The 18,306-nt window shown below is 33.9% G+C and overlaps 2 protein-coding genes across 4 annotated transcripts in view; both read right to left on the minus strand.

The window, feature by feature from the left end:
- LOC129740957 (organic cation transporter protein) overlaps positions 1–11,603 on the minus strand; it is a 26,518-nt gene extending 14,915 nt beyond the window's left edge. The window contains exons 1-10 of one of the 2 annotated variants that reach the window (XM_055732621.1): positions 11,467–11,603; positions 11,050–11,161; positions 4,968–5,125; positions 4,742–4,896; positions 2,852–2,982; positions 2,008–2,120; positions 1,816–1,941; positions 1,586–1,754; positions 1,201–1,526; positions 723–857 (exon numbers count right to left, since the gene is read on the minus strand). In XM_055732621.1, coding sequence (XP_055588596.1) covers positions 723–857; positions 1,201–1,526; positions 1,586–1,754; positions 1,816–1,941; positions 2,008–2,120; positions 2,852–2,982; positions 4,742–4,896; positions 4,968–5,100 — 1,288 coding nt within the window. In that variant the 5' untranslated portion in view covers positions 5,101–5,125; positions 11,050–11,161; positions 11,467–11,603. Of the gene's footprint in view, positions 1–722; positions 858–1,200; positions 1,527–1,585; positions 1,755–1,815; positions 1,942–2,007; positions 2,121–2,851; positions 2,983–4,741; positions 4,897–4,967; positions 5,126–11,049; positions 11,162–11,427 lie in introns of both variants that reach the window. The other variant, XM_055732622.1, reaches the window with a different exon arrangement.
- Positions 11,604–15,157: 3,554 nt separating this feature from the next.
- LOC129746469 (aryl hydrocarbon receptor) overlaps positions 15,158–18,306 on the minus strand; it is an 83,175-nt gene continuing 80,026 nt past the window's right edge. The window contains exons 10-11 of one of the 2 annotated variants that reach the window (XM_055740124.1): positions 15,962–16,589; positions 15,158–15,387 (exon numbers count right to left, since the gene is read on the minus strand). In XM_055740124.1, the coding sequence (XP_055596099.1) occupies positions 15,329–15,387; positions 15,962–16,589 (687 nt within the window). In that variant the 3' untranslated portion in view covers positions 15,158–15,328. Of the gene's footprint in view, positions 15,388–15,719; positions 16,590–18,306 lie in introns of both variants that reach the window. The other variant, XM_055740123.1, reaches the window with a different exon arrangement.

An 18,306-nucleotide genomic window follows, 5' to 3' on the forward strand; every position in this document is an offset into this window, starting at 1 on the left:
AAATCCACATTATTCGCTTCTTCGCTTAAGTGTGCGATACAGTAAGGTTCTTTCGTTCAGATAAATGATGCGTTTAATTTCACATTCTAATATAAATCAACGGGAAAGTTGCAAATTCTCAGTACTCATGAAAAGGTTTTTCAATAACAATGCTTTTAATTGCATAATCATAGTTTTCCAAATATCAATGCACTTGGCAGCCCTAAACACCAAAAAAAAAAACAAAACACGAACATCTGTGTATCACTTTTCCACAGGACGAATTTGTCGATTTTAGTACCGGAAAATCGCGTTTATCGTGCGCCCTTCTCAAAAATCGATTCTGTTCTCCCATGGTTTGAGGTTAGGGCTGAGGCCTTCTGTTAAAGTGGTGTTCGTGTAGAACTGTCAATATATCCTAATAGAATTTATTTACACGCAAAATAATTCAAAAGCGGAAGCACTAAGAATATGCTAAATGTTTTGTTATATTAGTATATTTACTCAAATGTGATTTTACAGAATTTAGCAAGAATAATTCTCACAGATCAACAACCGTCCAAATTTTATCCACGATAATGCCGAAATTTGTCAATAACTTTATGTTACGATTTATCATATTTTATGTAAACTTTCAGAAAAGGAATAATTTGGCAGAAAAACACATTTGAGGAGACATCGAGCTTTAAGAAAATGTTTATCAGTTCTATTGCTAGTAATTTTTAAACGCTAGTTCAACTTACTCTCCGGTGGAATCGTCCAGGCAAGGTATGCGATTAGACCGCCTATGATGTTGAGAAGGCCGGTGAGGAACCACTTTTTCGTTGTGTTCATTATGAGATAGAATCCTAAGAAGGTTCCAAGAATTTCGGAAGCACCTGATATTGCGCGAAAACAATGAGTATATAGTAATGTTTCTTATGTGAATATATTTGTAAACATTTCTGGGATCACTGTAGGTTTCACCAAACTTTATTGATGACGGAAAGATGTTTAGATTTACATATGAAAAAAAAGTTAAATATAATAAAAGAAAAAGGGTAGGCTTAGTAGGGTAGGCTTAGGCAAGTTATCTAAAAAAACGGTAAAATTGTGGCTAGTTTTCATAGGTCTTAGAAAAAGATGGACCTTGTTTGAAACCTTTTATATGAACAGTTTAGTATCAGAACACAGTGTTGCCAGAAATGTACACATGCAAGAGTAGCAGCGAAAATATGTTACCTGCTATCACCGTGTTGATTTGAAGATGATCTCGACCAAAAGCGCGTATATTCAGAAGCATCCCATAGTACACTACAATAAAAATTGACCACGCCAAATGAACGCAAATCAAATTCTTAACGGCTGATTTTTCTTTCCAAATGGACCACCACGGATCCGGAGCCTGTTCCGATTGGAGCGAAACAGAGACATCCTTTAACAGTTGGTCAAAGTCTTCTGGTACATCGCGCTGATTTTGATTGACCTCAGTTGCATCCAGAAGAAACGCTTTAGCTTCTTTTATGCGCCCTTTCGCGAGTAGCCATTTCGGGGAGTCTGGGATCCATCTGGAATATCGAATCTTTTTCAAGATGGCTTCAAAAATGGTTTAGCTTATTGATATAACCTGTGCAGTATTATAAGTATAAAAGTTGGCAGGGATATTGCCAGGTATAGATGAGACCAGTTGCTCCAGAACGATGCTACTCCGGGTAGAAGAATAACTCCTATAGACCAGAACTGCTCGAAGAAGCAAATTGTTGCTGTTTTATACTTTCCTCCCGTTATGTCGGCCACTAAAAGTAAAATTATCTTACCCTTAAAATTTTTGAGTTGAATCAAATAAAACGAACTTACTGATCACTCCACCTGCCGTGTACATCAGGCCGCAGCATATCGCGCTTAGACAGCGAAACATCATATGCAATTCGAACACATTTACCAACCCTGTAGTGCAGCCACATATGATTTGAGCGTACATACCTGAAATAAAAAATTACGTTAAATCTTTTGTCATATTTATGAAAGATTTCGTATAGCTTAACTCACCCAATAACATGGTGTTGCGAGGGCTTATACTCTCCATCAGTTTGGTTGTGATGATACCTCCGAGCAGCACTCCAAAGAGATGAAAGAATTGGGTTGTCGCCACTAGAATGTCTCTTAAAAGAAAGAAAAAATTCTGAAACCTTTTGCAAATAATAAAGTCTAGTTTGTTCAGAAATATTTGTTGTAAAATTACTTCAATGACATGAACAATGTTGATACCCGTTGAAATAATTTATTACCGAAAGGCTTGCGATGAAATTCAGAAATTACTTTCAGGGATTTTCGCATTTCCTATGAGAGTCATACATCTTTAGAAAAAATTTGTTAAACCAGTATTGTAAAATATACCCATTCACTAGGTTTATTGCAAACTTTTTATTATTATATTTATGACTGATTTACGGCGTGTTCGTAAATTGATTTTTTTGGGGAATGCATCAGTCGATCGATTATTTTGGTAGATGTCAAATCACTTTCCAATGCTTTTGCATACGTTTGTTTATTATTTACGAACGCCAGCATCAATAAAATAAATCACTTCGATAGAAAAAATCAATTTACGAACACGCCGTAATTAGGTATTTTACATTTCCAGAGTGTAACATTAATTTTGCGTCACGGGTGACGTCACTTATGAAATTTCAAATCTTTTTGTTGGACTTAATAGATAGCCTCTCTAGCCACGAAATTTTCGTTCGGATTAGCTGTTATTGGCCTTCAGAGCTCATCGATAAACAAATTTCTTTGCTGAAGCATTCTCTGGAGTCAGGACGAAGTAGTGAAATTTCGTGAGTAACGTCACTCGAGTCGCAGAATAAGCCCCAATATCACTTTCTTATCTTACCTTGAACACACCAAATCAAACTGTGTTATAACCGAGTTATAATCAGCATGGTGCTCGAACGTTTCGCACGGTACTATTTTAGTTCCATTTTTCGGTTGAATCCACGGTTTGAATTCAGGGTCTTTGTAGAACTGAGGAGTAAAATGGGAAGGAAAATAAATTTGCATTGGTTCAAGTCCTTTAATATTTACTTTCACCTATGTTGTTGTTGTTGTTGTGTTTTAATTTGTTTTAATTTTAATTTCACCTATGAAAGAAAAAATGATCCAAGGCCTACTATTTATTTACAATACTGTTCGAATTCCCCATCGATTCTAATGGCAAAATGTTAAAGTCATGTCAATTTCAGTCATTTTCAAAAAAAATATGAACGTTTTTGTGAAAAGAAGAAGAAGAATAATGGATTAGTTTTTGAATGATTGTGCATTGCCATTAGTTGAAGGATTTGGAGAAAAATATTGTTGGTGTTCGAAATAATAGCTGCGCAAAATATAAACTCTACAAAAAAAAAACAAAATAGTTATTAATGAAATTAGAACGACACTATACGTGCAAAATTTGTTCCAGATCCAATTGAAATTCAAAACTTAGCAGATATGTAAACAGAAAAAATAATTTCACTAAAATTCAAAATAGAACGAAGAATCTATGTATGTTTAAGTAAGTTGTGTTGAAAAATCGAAACTGATAAAGCATCACGTTGAATATTGTTGAGTCTTCTTTTGACGGTCGCCATAGAAGAAAAATATTTATCATACACGCTCATTTCTCTTCTTGAGGGAGAAAGGACCAAAAATGATCCATCTTTTGTGTGCACCGTTTTTTTTATATGAATCGGTCAAACGTTTGTGAAAATAATGTAAACTGTTCTACAGATAACAGTGAAAGTATATACCATAAACTGGGAGAACTTTGATCACCGGGATAACTTTGATCAACACGAAATATTTGCAGATAATCATCATTAACTAAGTCTGAAATTAAATTACATATCTGAAAACTGTTTTCTACGTTTGAAAGCCTTTAAATTGAGTTTCAATTAGGCTAAATTTGGTTTGTTGTTGGAGATTTTTTTATATTACTTAAAATGTAGTTTCCAAGTTTTAAAATATCTGTTTTTTTCGAAGACTCACAAACAAACACCTCTCCTAATAAAATGAAAGCATTAAGAAGCAAATTGGTTATTTCATATGAAAGTTTAATTTTTTCCCTATGTATGGGTATAGTTTAAGATTTATTTTTATAATCATTCTATGATTATTTTTGGATATTCAAAAAAAACGGACATTTTCTATGAAAAAGCCTGTAAAGAAAAATGGCTAAAACCGTATCGAATGGCTAAGTTTGAATAAAGAAAAAGAACATGGGAACAGTGGGAGAACCTAGGGAATTGCATGAAGGTAAAATTTCATTTGTTTTTGAGGCCAAAAAATATTGAGAAATGTTTATAATTTTTGCCCCTAAATGTATGCAGTAACAGTGTTCATGTTTCGAGTATTTTTGTTTTTGAAAGAATACGTTGAAAAATTCAATTGAGTTCAAAGAAAAAATAACTGATGTTTTAAGCCTTCTGTGCTAATTGCCATCAAAACAATAATTTTAAAGATTTGAGATACGTTTAAACAAGAGTGATCAAAGTTATCCCCAAACATGAAATCTGGTTTTGTAACAAAGATTTAGTTATAGCCTCAATGTCGCTTGAATATTCAGCTATCAATGATCATGCTTTATACTCCTTACCTCAGTAAGTGTTTTAAAACTTTTTAGTATTACAAAAAAGCAATCCCTTCAAAAATATACGAAAATGAATTAAAAAATCGATCAATGCTCCCCCGATACTTAATACGATACTTAATCTAAAAAAACCGAACCAAATTTCCCTGCACTGACCTGCAGACTGTGCTCCAAAGCATCTTCAAACACGTTGCAATAATCGATAGCGAACTCCTCATCGTTGATTTCCTCCTTCAGCGGGTGTGATACTTTTATCCACTCGGTTCTATTAATAACATTGATGGGGACGGGCGGTTTGCAGAAAAACTCTCCTGGAATGATATAGAAGAAATTGATTACTACTAATCCAATTAGCGCAGTTTAAGCCAGCCAAACTGTTTACCGTGTTTGGGTGCCGGGGCTGTGAATATCAAACAAGCCATAAACCAAGATGACGGAATTTTGCACAGAAATATTAGCAGAACAGCTCGAGCTTGCCATTTTCCAAACTCGGTTATCGGTAGTTTTGGGGTCATATTCAGGCATCAACGAAATGTTTGGCTGAAAACATAAAAATGGAATAATATTTAGCATACCATCTACGTCTATTAAATATTCAATTTATGTTTTAATCTTTGTAAGGACTTCAATAAAACGCCGAGCGCGAACTTTTGTTGTAATGAGTCTATAATTAAGAAATAAAATAAATATATAATATCATCTGTAGTTGAAGTAATGCAAGTTTGTCGTCAAGTGTCAAAAAGTCAAAGATTTGACCGAAAAACAGTTTTTATGTAGCTTTTGAAGAATTCTGGCAGTTCCTCCGTTGAAATTGGAATTCTTATTTTATTATGAAATCTTGGGAAATGATTTCACATTTCATAGTACAAACAGTTATTTAGTCTCAAAATCGACCGTACCCCAGGAGCTGTCTGGATGCTTGTTCAATTTTGCACTGCAATGATATTTTTTCTTAAAACTTGCGCGGGTAACGGACTTATTTTGAACCGGAAGCCTATTTTGGACCACTTGCAAAGTTTTTCGATATTTCACTCATAAATCTCGTTCCTATCATCCTAATCGTATCATTCCATTTAAATAAGCTGATAAGGGATAAAAAATTGCAAATAAATTTTTGATTTTTCACAGTTGAGCCGAGCCAAGCCAGGAAGACGTGCCATTTTTGGAGTCATCTTTCAAGAGGTTTTCTGCATAGCTATGATGAATTTAACAGCTATAAGCACGTTCAAAGTTATGATAAAACTAGTTTGCAAGCTCGAAGACCCAAAAAATCTTGTTTTAATAGCGATTTGACCCATGTCGAAAATAGGTCCTACTTAATTCGTTTGGGACTTATTTGGACCCCAAACCAAACCAGGGTATTAAACTTGGTGTTAAGTGTTCATGAACGTAAAAATAAGTGGTACAACAATAGTTTCTCACATCGTGAGATAGTTTTTCAAAGTTTTTGATCCTAATAGAAAATTTAAAAAATCGAGATTTACATTTTTTCGATGCCTTAAAAAACTTTACCCAGTATGAGGGTTGGCTTAATGATAGCACCCACAAACTTTGTATAGCCATCACTGTCGGTGTAAAAATATTTTTCATAGAATCACCAGATTTTTTTAAATGAATATTCTTATATTTCAGCTACCAGTCTTGGCTGGTTGCATCAAAATGAAAATCAAAATTTCACCTTTTCAATCTCGTTTTCGTATTCTGGAATATGATTGTTTTGCGTCACACGTTTGTTAATTTCATCTACACAAACGTTAATTTTCATGATTTCAGCTGGTACATTAATTAATAGTTAGGTATTTCTTTTAAAACGAAACGAACACACACATATAGGATCTCAGTGAAACTTCATGTTTCTTTGAAGAGATCTAAATTCTACTTAAGACTAAGCGTACATCTTTCAAGGATATAATGGCTAGCATTTTACTAATGCTAACACCACCAAACCACAGAAAGAGTACCAAGTCTTGAACTCATAACCTCTGACTTAGAAGACTTGAACGCTATCCTCTAGGCCCCGGTCGGCGGCTTAAATAAATTAAATAAGTAGAATTTTTTGTAGTATTTTTTACCCCTCAATGTATGCAGCACCCTTATGCTTTAACTTTAAAAAAATTTTTGACAGAAAAAATGTGAATTTTTTTTTTGAACAAAACCAAAAATTACTGCAATTGATACTTTATGCCTTAGGGCATCTCAAATACATAAAAAACTATAAATTTTCAAAGGTTTTCATTTGATTTTTAATTGAAACAAAGTCTGTTACAACTTATCCCTTTTTCTCAGTTGGGTGAAAATCGCATGTTTTTGCCAATTTAAAAATAACTGGTGAAAACAATAATTTTTCTGAGTACATCAATTTGATGTCCCATCAACCTTAAAACTTTTAATGTATGAAGTGGTATGATTATCGGTGAACATTATGTTTTTCGAGGCCATTGAAGTTGAAAAATTTTGCATGATGCCCCAGTTGACGGTATTTTTGTATTTAATTAACCGTCTTAAACACAACCCCGCCTTTAGACGGGGTTTATTATGATCGGCTTCAATCCAAAGCTAATCATTATTTTAAGTTATTGTTTTGGGCGGAATGTTTCAAAACATATAAATCTTACAATCCATACTAATAGCAGCTGTTTGACAAGCAGTTCACAAAAGCTTCAGCCTAGAGAAACTAAATAAACATGAAAATTCTGGAAATTTAGCTATTTTTTTGTAGATTATAATTTTGGTAGCTTCATAAATACCAATTGACATTAAGGTCTAAGAGTAACAACCAATCAGGTTTGATTTTTTTGAGTAAAATATGATTCAAAGTTAGGTTGAAGTGATAAAGATTAATCCCGTCTAAATGTGAGGTTGACAAAAACCGGCAAAACATCGATAAAGATGTACCTAGTTTAATGTTTGTATAAGTTGTAATATCTCAGTTATTTGTGGAATAAATTTAACATAAAACATAAAATATAAAACTATAGCTATGATATATGTTTTAAAATCTAGGAAAAAAAAAGTTGAAATGTTTAAAAACTACTACCGGAAGAGTACTGAAAATGTTGTTCTTCAGCGCCTGTAAATATGCAAATTTTGGCAACAAAATTTCCTCAACCTTAAAGATTTTTGTAAAAAAAAATTTGTTTGTTATAATAAAAGTTAATCAGGGGTTAAAAGGTAAAAACATTAGATTGAAAAATGGATGTCATGACTTTTCAATTTCAGAATTTGAGAAGAAATTCGCTCACCATTCCAAAATAAGGTAAAAATCCGTAATCAAAAGTATTCTACGACCACCTCCGTTCCATTTGTAGTGAAAAGTACATTGAATTCCAAAAGAAATCAATTCTATTTGAAATTCTTAATATGGACCTGTTTATCAAGTATTTCAAATTTCACTCAGAATGTTTGAGTTAAGTGTGCGAATACTTCTATAAAATATAAAATTAATATACAGTGAGCGAAATAAGAATAGCACCACTATGTGTTTTGCTTGTTAAAATAAGAATGTTTGAAAATCACCAAAATTTTCTTCCACAAATTGTTTTGAATTGTTTAACGGATAAATCATGCATAAGTTTACTTTTTTTGGACGTTGCAATTGGCGTTGAGGACCAAAACTATGGAAAAAGGGCGCGAAATAAGAATAGAACCACTAGTGTTTTTCAACAAAAACAAGATTATTTCTAAAAATTTACCGTGTAATAATAATGCTTCTACAAATTATTTGAATAGATAACAATATTTTAAGAAGTTTTCTATAATTTCAAATATTATAAAAAGGTTTTAAAATGGGGTTTTAAGAGATGCTCCTCTAGCGTTTAGGAATTTGATACTTGAGCTATAATACTTTATAAAACTGCTTTATTTCTTCATTATCATTCATTTGTATAATGCAAATTGACGAATCATAGATTTGAGGCTGAATTTGATTAAAAAAACAGGCTTCAAATTCAAAAATACTAATGTTTTTAAATAGCCAAACGCTATTTTTCTAGTTTCAAGTCATAGATGGCAGCACTATCTTACAATTAAACTGAATTGATGCCCATTTTCGAATATCTGGGATTAATTCAGGTGTGCTGGATGATTTTGGTCAAGAAATAAGTACTTTTTACCGTGTGACCGCCTTGGAAATTCCAAGATCACAATATCAAAAAATAAGAATTTCATCAAGGACCGAAAAAAGTGAATTTCTTGGACCGATAACAGAATAATTTTGTACTTTTCGATGGAGCTTGATAAACCAGACAACAAGCAGTATTATTGGTATGATTTGAAATTGAATCGGAAGTTTAGATGAGCAGGAATTTCGACGGTAGTATATTCTTGTGCTTGTGATTTTTTTGCAAATCTTTCTGCAGCGTGAACTCCAACAAAACTGTGTTGGAAAACTACCTCGAAATAATGCATATGGGCCTAAATAAACCTGAACAATCAATATTGAGACTTAATTTGGTTTTGACGGCAAGATAGTGCTGCCATCTATGACTTGAAACTAGAAAAAGTGTTGTTTACTGAAGAAAATTTAAGTTTATGAATTCCAACCTGATTTAAAATAAACCGAAAATGTTTGATTCATCATTTCACGTCTTTTGAATGAAGAAAGTAAGAAGTTTGGTAAAGAATTACAGCTCAAATATCAAATTCCTTAGTTCTAGAAGAGCATCTCTTTAAACACCATTTTAAAACATTTAAAAATCTTTGGAATTCTACAAAACTTCTTAAAATGCAGTTATCTATTCAAATAATTCGTAGAAGCATGATTATTCACTTTTACACAGTAAAATTTTAGAAATAATCTTGATTTTGTTGAAAAACACTAGTGGTTCTATTCTTATTTCGCACCCTTTTTCCATAGTTTTGGTCCTCAACGCCAATTGCAACGTCCAAAAAAAAAAATTAAACTTATGCTTGATTTATCCGTTAAACAGTTCAAAACAATATATACAAGAAAATTTTGGTGGTTTTCAAACATTCATATTTTAACAAGCAAAACACATAGTGGTGCTATTCTTATTTCGCTCACTGTATCAATACTGTTTTTGAACGATTTCTTTTTTCATGTTCCGAAATTGGAATACTCAATTTTACGTTTAAACTGTTAGGCTGAATTTTAAATTAAGTTCATATTGGTTTTAACTTTATATTATTTGGTTTCGTATCGTGTCTCAAAGTTTAACCAAAATGAAGATTACGCATTCCAAACTAGATAATATTCGAAAGCTGGAGACTGAAAATGAATTTTTGATTACCAATAAATTTAAAATCAGATAAAACGATTCGAAAAGCCATAGTCATTTTTAATTTTTTTTTAATGGATCTGATGTCAACTTCTTAAGGGGGAAGTAGGGTCTAACGCAGGCATATCAAACTGGGGGTTCGCGGGCCACATGCGGCCCGCGTATCCCCGTATTAAATTATCACAAAATTCCCTACTACACAGAAGTACACTGGCTTTCCTGCCACAAAATATTAAAAAGATTTTTTTTAGCTACGAGAGGAAATAATATTATTTTTGGAAATGAAAGATTTTTAATGCGGCCCGCACACTTAAACGAGTTTGACATGCCTGGTCTAACGGGTAAAAAAAACACAATTTTCCCGAATTTTTTTAGAGCTATCGTTCAAACAAATGTATTCAAATTTTTTGCATTATACAAAGCATTGTTAAAAGAACATTTAGTAATTTTTTCGTAGAAAAATATTAAAAAATGAGCCGGTGACGGAGCCCTTTCGAGGATGCCTTTTAGAATACAGGATTTGCGGTGGACACTGTATCTCAGCACAGAATCATCTGAAGTCAAAAAATCAGAGCAAAATATTTTTAATAGATGTTTTTCTGGACTCCAACGATTTTATTTAACTTAAAAGAAATTTTATGAAATTTTTGTGGCTGTTTGAAGTAAAAACTACGATTTTTCACGAAAAAATTCGCCATTTTTTATCTGTAAAATCTCCCCAAAGTAAAAAAAAGAAAAGAAAATCGTTGGGGTTTGGTATTTTATATGTAGAAAATATGTTCCAAATTTGAAAAGAATCGGCGAAGTAGTTTTCAAATGACGATGTCCACTGACTTTAAAAATGTGCTTTCGAGAAAAACGCGTTTGAAGTTTCTTCTCTAGAATTCTTGCAGTATTAGATAAGATGAGATAAAGGCCTACAATTTCTACAGTTTTGCTTCGATTGACTTGAAAGTTTGGCACAACATTCTTGAAATGTTTTACAATAAGAAAATAAAAAATAAAAAAAAATCTATTTCATGAAAGTGTTAGACCCTACTCCCCTTTTAAGAAAACAAAAAAATATCAAAATTCTGGACCTGAGATGAGATTCCAATCTAAGTTCCGAGTCGAGATTCCGACCCTTGCTATTAAAAAAATTGATAAGGAATTAGACATTTCATGTGTGGAATTGTTCATCGTTTTTAACATAGTTTTTAACATGTTTTTTTTTTCCCTAAAACTTACCACTTGATAGTTGTTTTGAACTAAGGACAATAGTTGATGAAGCTGGATCTGCAACCCGTTTCGGTATCCCAGGTAAATCGCCAACAAACAGGAACTGCACGGGGACGGGGAACTGATGGGAGAAATTCAAATTTCCGGTTTAAGATACACACTTTTGAAGAGGTAATTTTCGTAAACACGTTGTGCTCGTTATCGGTCCTCAGTGTGAGCGTTACAAAGATTCCCTCAACCAAAGATATCACTAAATTTTAGATTTTTTAATATTTCTTATGTTTCAACTAATCCACACTGGAGTTTTGGATGCCTCAAGTTTGTCGGAGATTGTACCATAAAACATATGATTGCTTCGCATGACACCTTTCAAAATTAGTTCCGCACCTCAATCCATCGGTAGATAATCGAAATGTTTGAAATCACCTCTAGTTCAGGATCATTTACATGACCGTTTCTACAAACGCTTGTTGAAGCTCAGCTAGGGCAGGAAGTAATAAATCCAGGAATCGTTTTTTCCGAAAGCACCACCGATACCGAAACCACCGTTAACAGACTGAAATTTGCAAAACAGCTTTTCGCGATTAAATAAGGCTGGTAAAGGTATTTGGCGAGAAATGAAGATTCCCAAATCAAACAAGAATTTTATTGGAAATTCACACATGAAACGTGCTAATTGGAGCAAATGGTAAATATGATAATAAATAAGACCACAGAGACTGGTCAACGCAGGGAGTTCATTTTGGGTAGCGCTTTGCTAACAAATGCTGCTGTTTGCCGAATCGTACAAGATCTTCCGAATCGACGACGTCGCTGCTGTTTGTGGATGGTTCGATCTAATTAAACTGTTTGCCCATTCATATATCTTACTACAGGTACGGGACTCGAACGCGACTGAACGAATTTTTCGACAAAATTATATTTTTCTATTTGTGTTTGGCTAAAGCTTCAAGATCACAACAATGTTGTTTTTTTTTAAAATTGTAGGGTCAAGATACGCTGCTCTTCCCGGTGAGATCAAGCTTTCATTGGGTTGCTAGCCCGCATAGCTTCATTGAGTAATTGAAAATATTTGTCATTTTATTTGTTTTATTGAAAGCTGTCCAATTTAATTATTTAATAAGATACCTAGTATGGATGTTCGGACTGAGTCTTAATAAAAACATCTTGTCATTTCAAAGATTCATGTCTTGTCATTTATTCTATTCCCTAGCATCATATAACTCTAAAAATAAAAATAAAAATTTGTTGGGATGTCATGTTTAGTTGTTTGAGCGGTTGCTACAAAAATATTAGGATAATTGTAAAAACGCAACTCGATGGATAAGCCTGATTGAACTAGTAAACTAGCGAAGCTGTTGTATTTGCAACAGCAACAAATGATCAAAAACATGCACGAACTCAGATTCAAGCAACAAGCGAAAAGAAAATATGTCTGTCTACAGCGACTGGGCAGAATATAACACAACAACAATAAGATAGAGTGAAAAGATTTGATCCCTGTGATGAATTGATTTCTAAGCCGCCAAGTTAAGCAAAACAACTATGCTGTTAGCTCACAAAATTCAAACCAACTTATTCTTTGAGTTATTGAACTTTGTTTGAAAAATTTTACAAAGTGTGTCTTGGAGATCTTTTTTATCCCTTTCAAATATTTCCTACATGAGAAAGTTATATTTTCCCATGTGTTCATCGTCAAAGTATAATAAATATGAACTTCATAATGCCAAATTTTTAAAGTATAGTGAATCCCCGATTTTATCACGCATCGATTATGTCTGCTCCCAATTTTGTCTACCCCCGATTTTGTCACCTTTTTTTACCCGATTTTATCACCATATTTGATTCAATTTATAAAAAAAATATATTTAAACCTTATACTTACTTACTTATTATTTTTTTTATTATTCTTTCAGGATTATTAAAAAAAATGCTTTTGAAAAATTACCCGATATTGTCACTGTCCCTAATTTGTCACCCAAAAATGAATCATGGGGGTGACAAAATCGTGGATACACTGTAATGGGAAACTCTCATATCAACTCTCATTTTCGCCTTAAAGTATGCTATGACAGATACACTTTTTTTAATTTTCTGTTTCTAATACTTTTAATCTGTCCGAAAATAGTCAAGGGACCTTTTATCTTTCGAGTTTGTTTGATTTTTTCTTTCTTCTTTTAAATATAGTATCACTTTTTTCGATCCACGAAATGCTTCTAATTCATCTACAGTATCAAATACCATTCTGATTTTGGAGCATATAAACTTGAAATTACAGGATGTCAGAAAATACAAATTACTGCAAGTCATAATTTTGAATATATGATGATGTAAACTGCAGAATGGAATCAAATCTCCTCGTTCTCTCTTAACAATTGGAACATGTTGATTGACATGAGAAGCTTAGAATCAGAGGAATGTAAGTGACCAAATGCCAATTTCTAGAAAACAGGCCTCATAGTTTTTTTTTGAATTTCCAAATTACCAAACCACTTTTTTTGTAAAATTTTGGATTGGTTGACTCTTATTTGTTTGAAAAGAATAATTCTGAAAGAAAAACCATAGTTCATTTCTGGTGAAACAGCTAAACTATTTCTGTGAAAAAAAAATCACTTGCACCCTTCTGACCCCAACAATGTTACTTGCACTTGATAAAAAATCACTTACATTCTTCCGACTCTAAGCGCCTCACATTATTTTCACATTCCACCGAATTCTTGGGTCATTGAAATTCCAATTTAAATTCTGAATCCAAAGTCTAATTTTGAATTTAAATATGGAAATCTGAATAACAACAAAATAAAATGTTAGCAAAATGTGAAAAAACGAAATATGGATACTAAATTTGATAAAAAATCAAAGAAACGGTGGTTAACTCATCTTAAAATCTGAATCTGAATTCTGAATCTGAATTCTGAATCTGAATTCTGAATCTGAATTCTGAATCTGAATTCTGAATCTGAATTCTGAATCTGAATTCTGAATCTGAATTCTGAATCTGAATTCTGAATCTGAATTCTGAATCTGAATTCTGAATCTGAATTCTGAATCTGAATTCTGAATCTGAATTCTGAATCTGAATTCTGAATCTGAATTCTGAATCTGAATTCTGAATCTGAATTCTGAATTCTGAATTCTGAATTCTGAATTCTGAATTCTGAATTCTGAATTCTGAATTCTGAATCTGAATTCTGAATCTGAATTCTGAATCTGAATTCTGAATCTGAATTCTGAATCTGAATTCTGAATCTGAATTCTGAATCTGAATTCTGAATCTGAATTCTGAATCTGAATTCTGAATCTGAATTCTGAATCTGAATTCTGAATCTGAATTCTGAATCTGAAATCTGAATCTGAATTCTGAATCTGAATTCTGAATCTGAATTCTGAATCTGAATCTGAATTCTGAATCTGAATTCTGAATCTGAATTCTGAATCTGAATTCTGAATCTGAATTCTGAATCTGAATTCTGAATCTGAATTCTGAATCTGAATTCTGAATCTGAATTCTGAATCTGTATTCTAAATCTGAATTCTGAATCTGAATTCTGAAGCTGAATTCTGAATTCTGAATCTGAATTCTGAATTCTGAATTCGGAATTCTGAATCTGAATTCTGAATCTGAATTCTGAATCTGAATTCTGAATCTGAATTCTGAATCTGAATTCTGAATCTGAATTCTGAATCTGAATTCTGAATCTGAATTCTGAATCTGAACTCTGAATTCTGAATTTTGAATCTGAATCTGAATTGTGAATTCGGAATCTGTAATCTCAATTTTAGCTCTGAGCTCTACATTTTGAACGGATGTTCTTGAAAGTGACCCCAGTTAATTCCCTTTCCGCGACGATTACTCCTCCCCCCCCCCCCCCCTCCCCCCTTACTAACCCAAAGTTAGGAAAAATACAACCGGCACATAAAAACTTTGTAAGTAAAATGCCTTAATAAAACCATTCGTAAATAAAAAAAAATCTAAATTTTGGATTAGCGGTTTCAAGTTGAGTAGAATAATTCACGACGACGTATATTCAGAATCAGAAAGCTTTCTAGTGCTTTCCGTTTTTCAAACAAGGATAAGTTGGATGTGATAGTTGTACTTAAATGAAATAAATCAACCTCTAATTGATTTATAGTTTATTATTCATAATATAGTTATTGCGAAGTAGCTAAGAATTTGATAGATTGTAATCATTGGTTAAGTAGCGTGTTGGTCACTTCAGAAAACGATAACAGCGGACTGCCGTGTGAATATCGCTTGGAGCTTCCGGGTTCGGTTGGATCCTCAATTTTATTGCTCGGGATGTCCTGGGATGGTTGGACTGCTTCGTTGCTCTTTTTGCCATGATCCTGCGTTTGGAAAAAAACTTATATCAATAGAAGTGCTGTGTTTCAGAACATTGAAGTGCTTTTTTCATTTTTTTTTGTTAATGTTTACATTCAAATATGTGAAAAACGTATTTTCTCAACAACTGTGCCACATCGGAGTGATTATTTTAACAGGTTTAACAATAACTATTAGAGTTTGGATAATAATCGAACATAAGTGTAGGTTAAACTTTGAAATCAATCGAAAACAAACGTTGCCCGATGATGCTACAAAGATGAGGTTGCTTCATCGTAACGATATCTTGTGCTGGGTGTAGTACAAATGCATTATGTTAGAGCACCAGAACGATTACCTTGCCCAAACCATTCCATTTGAGTGAAGAAGATACGTTTTCTTCGTTTGAATTTAATACAATAATTCGACTAGGTTCGACTTTCAAATCCATTTCATAGCAGTAAGACTCATTAGAAGTGGAGGATGAATTAGTAGGAGACTCAATATTGGTGGTGACATTGTCTGTTACATTATTGGAGTTTTTGTTTGTGTTATTGTAAATGGAGTTGTTGCATTGCATTCTTCTGCTTTGAGACGTACCCCACATGAGAACTGTTTGCCTTCTCGGTTCGAAGTGCTGTGGTGAAGAAGCTTCTTCTTTGGGAACGGTTGCCGTGGTTAGTTCGTCTCCTTCGCGACTTCGATTTGTGCTAGGATTTTTAGCCATATTGTGGGTGCCGAGACCATTGGTAGAACCTTGTTTGATATGTAACGTATTGAGACCGGAAGCGCCGACCGGTGAGGGCGTTCCAATTGGTGCTGCAATCTCAGCTAATGGAGGAGATTGTTTGACGTTTTTATGGATTATGACCCCATCATAGTCGCGGTTGATGACATCGTTCGACATGCATTTCCCATTGTCCTGCCATCTTTCATCCTTGCCTACTCCGTAACTGTCGTACGGTATGAATCCATTCGCTGTGATGTAGGGCGCTGGTCCCGACGGATAATCTGGATAGTATCCACTGACACCCTGCAGCCTGTACTGGTGAAAGAGATTATCGGACACCGAGTAGAAGTTGGATGAATGCGCGGGGGGTGTCATGTACATATTTTCTGAAGAAACATATGGCGATGTGGTATACATTGGGTTCAGGTTGGAATACGCTGCAGCCACGGCCACTGCTGGATCATTGATATAATCCGCCATCTGAACTGGCGATGTTACCTGAAAGATAAAAAATTGTTTAAAAAACTAACTTCGGATTTACAGATTTAAAAGAAATGCTAATCTACGACTTCCTCTCAAACCCAACCGCACCTTTAGACGGGATTCACTAAAATTGGCATACAAAAGACAAAGCCATTCATTATTTGAACATTTGTTAATCTAACAATCTATACTAATACTTTTTAACAAGCAGTTGTCAAAAGCTATTGCTAGCACAATGTTAAAACGCCAGAGAGCTGGACAAGGATCTAATCCTAAAATTATGGACAGTTAGGTCTAGGAGCTATGAAGAACTATTCTGGATTAATCGAGAAAAAATGGTTCTTAGGTAGAAGAGATAAAATATAAACCTCAGTTATTTGTTGAACAATCGTAACAATGTAATATGTAAATGCTTGTCTTGTATGTATGTCACGCATTTAAAAGACTCGGAAACTACTGAACAGAATGACGTGAACGCATGGAGAAATTTGCAATGGTTTCTTTGAAACTCCTCTCCCTCTTAGAAAGTGGGGCTACCATACAAAAGTTAAGTAAAACGTGGATTTTTTGTGGAAAAGTTTCAACTAATTATGTACATTAGACTAGTTCACTTTTCGGCTTTTTTCGCAGATCAAAGCCGGACTCATATGTGTTACTCCTTATGCATTTTCAAGTATTTCTGCCAAATTTGAGATCTTATGAACTAATCTCTGTTCTGCGCAATGAGTTTTTGGGAAAAAGTCCATTTTTCTTGAAAATCTCCTTTTGAGAGTTCTAGCAAGCCCCTGTTCATTATTTATTTATTATTTTTTTATTTACATAGTATTCCGTCTCACGACATAACTTGACGAACATAATTCCTGTTCATATAAAACGATAATTTCATGATGCATGGTGATGGATATCAAGGCGTGTAAAGCTTTAGGTGTGTTCTTATACCAATGCACGGAATCGTCCATCTTGTGACAGACAATCGTAATCGTAGGCATGGTAGGCGAACAATTCGCTGTCAAAAAGCGCTCCGTCTCCACCCCCCACCAATGAGAAACTTTTGGTACCCCTTGCCTACTTTTTCTCAAAATGCATCCACCCGTAGCTGGAGGCACTCTGGTGGATATTATCAGTGCACAGTGGTGCAGAACATCAATCTAGCGGTTTAAATTAATAGCGCCCAGAGATAGACATTTGATGTCTTCAGCAACATTGTTCAGTTTTACAGCATATTCTACACTCATCCGAAAAGGAAACGTTAAATTCACCTGGATTTTCACGTAGGCGCTCGTTACGTGAATTTTTGCTTGACTTACGTGAATCACTTAGAGGTCAATAAAAAAACACTTGATCCTTACGTGAAACTCACATAATTATATTCTGTCAAAATGAAGACACATTCGATTTACGTGAAAATCCAATGATCCGCCAAGTATAGACGGAATGGGTGCATTCTATGTGATGTTCACGTAGCTCTTAATGGGTCATTCACGTTAAATCTCTGTAAAAGAATAGCGACTCAAAATGGCGTGGTTCCAAGTTCTAGCACAGTTGTTACAGGCAAATAGAGACATTTTGAAGCTGTTTTTTGTAAGTATAAAGAATTTAGCTGTTTGATTGTTATTTACAACCTTTTCTATTTCTTCTATTTAAACAGAATGTGGAATCGGGTCAGCTGCAACTTCAGATAACCGCTATGGAGGCACATCAATTTCGGGAAATGTCATTTTTTGGACAATGT

Source organism: Uranotaenia lowii, chromosome 2 (genome assembly GCF_029784155.1).
Source record: "Uranotaenia lowii strain MFRU-FL chromosome 2, ASM2978415v1, whole genome shotgun sequence".
Taxonomy (NCBI): Eukaryota; Metazoa; Arthropoda; class Insecta; order Diptera; family Culicidae; genus Uranotaenia; species Uranotaenia lowii.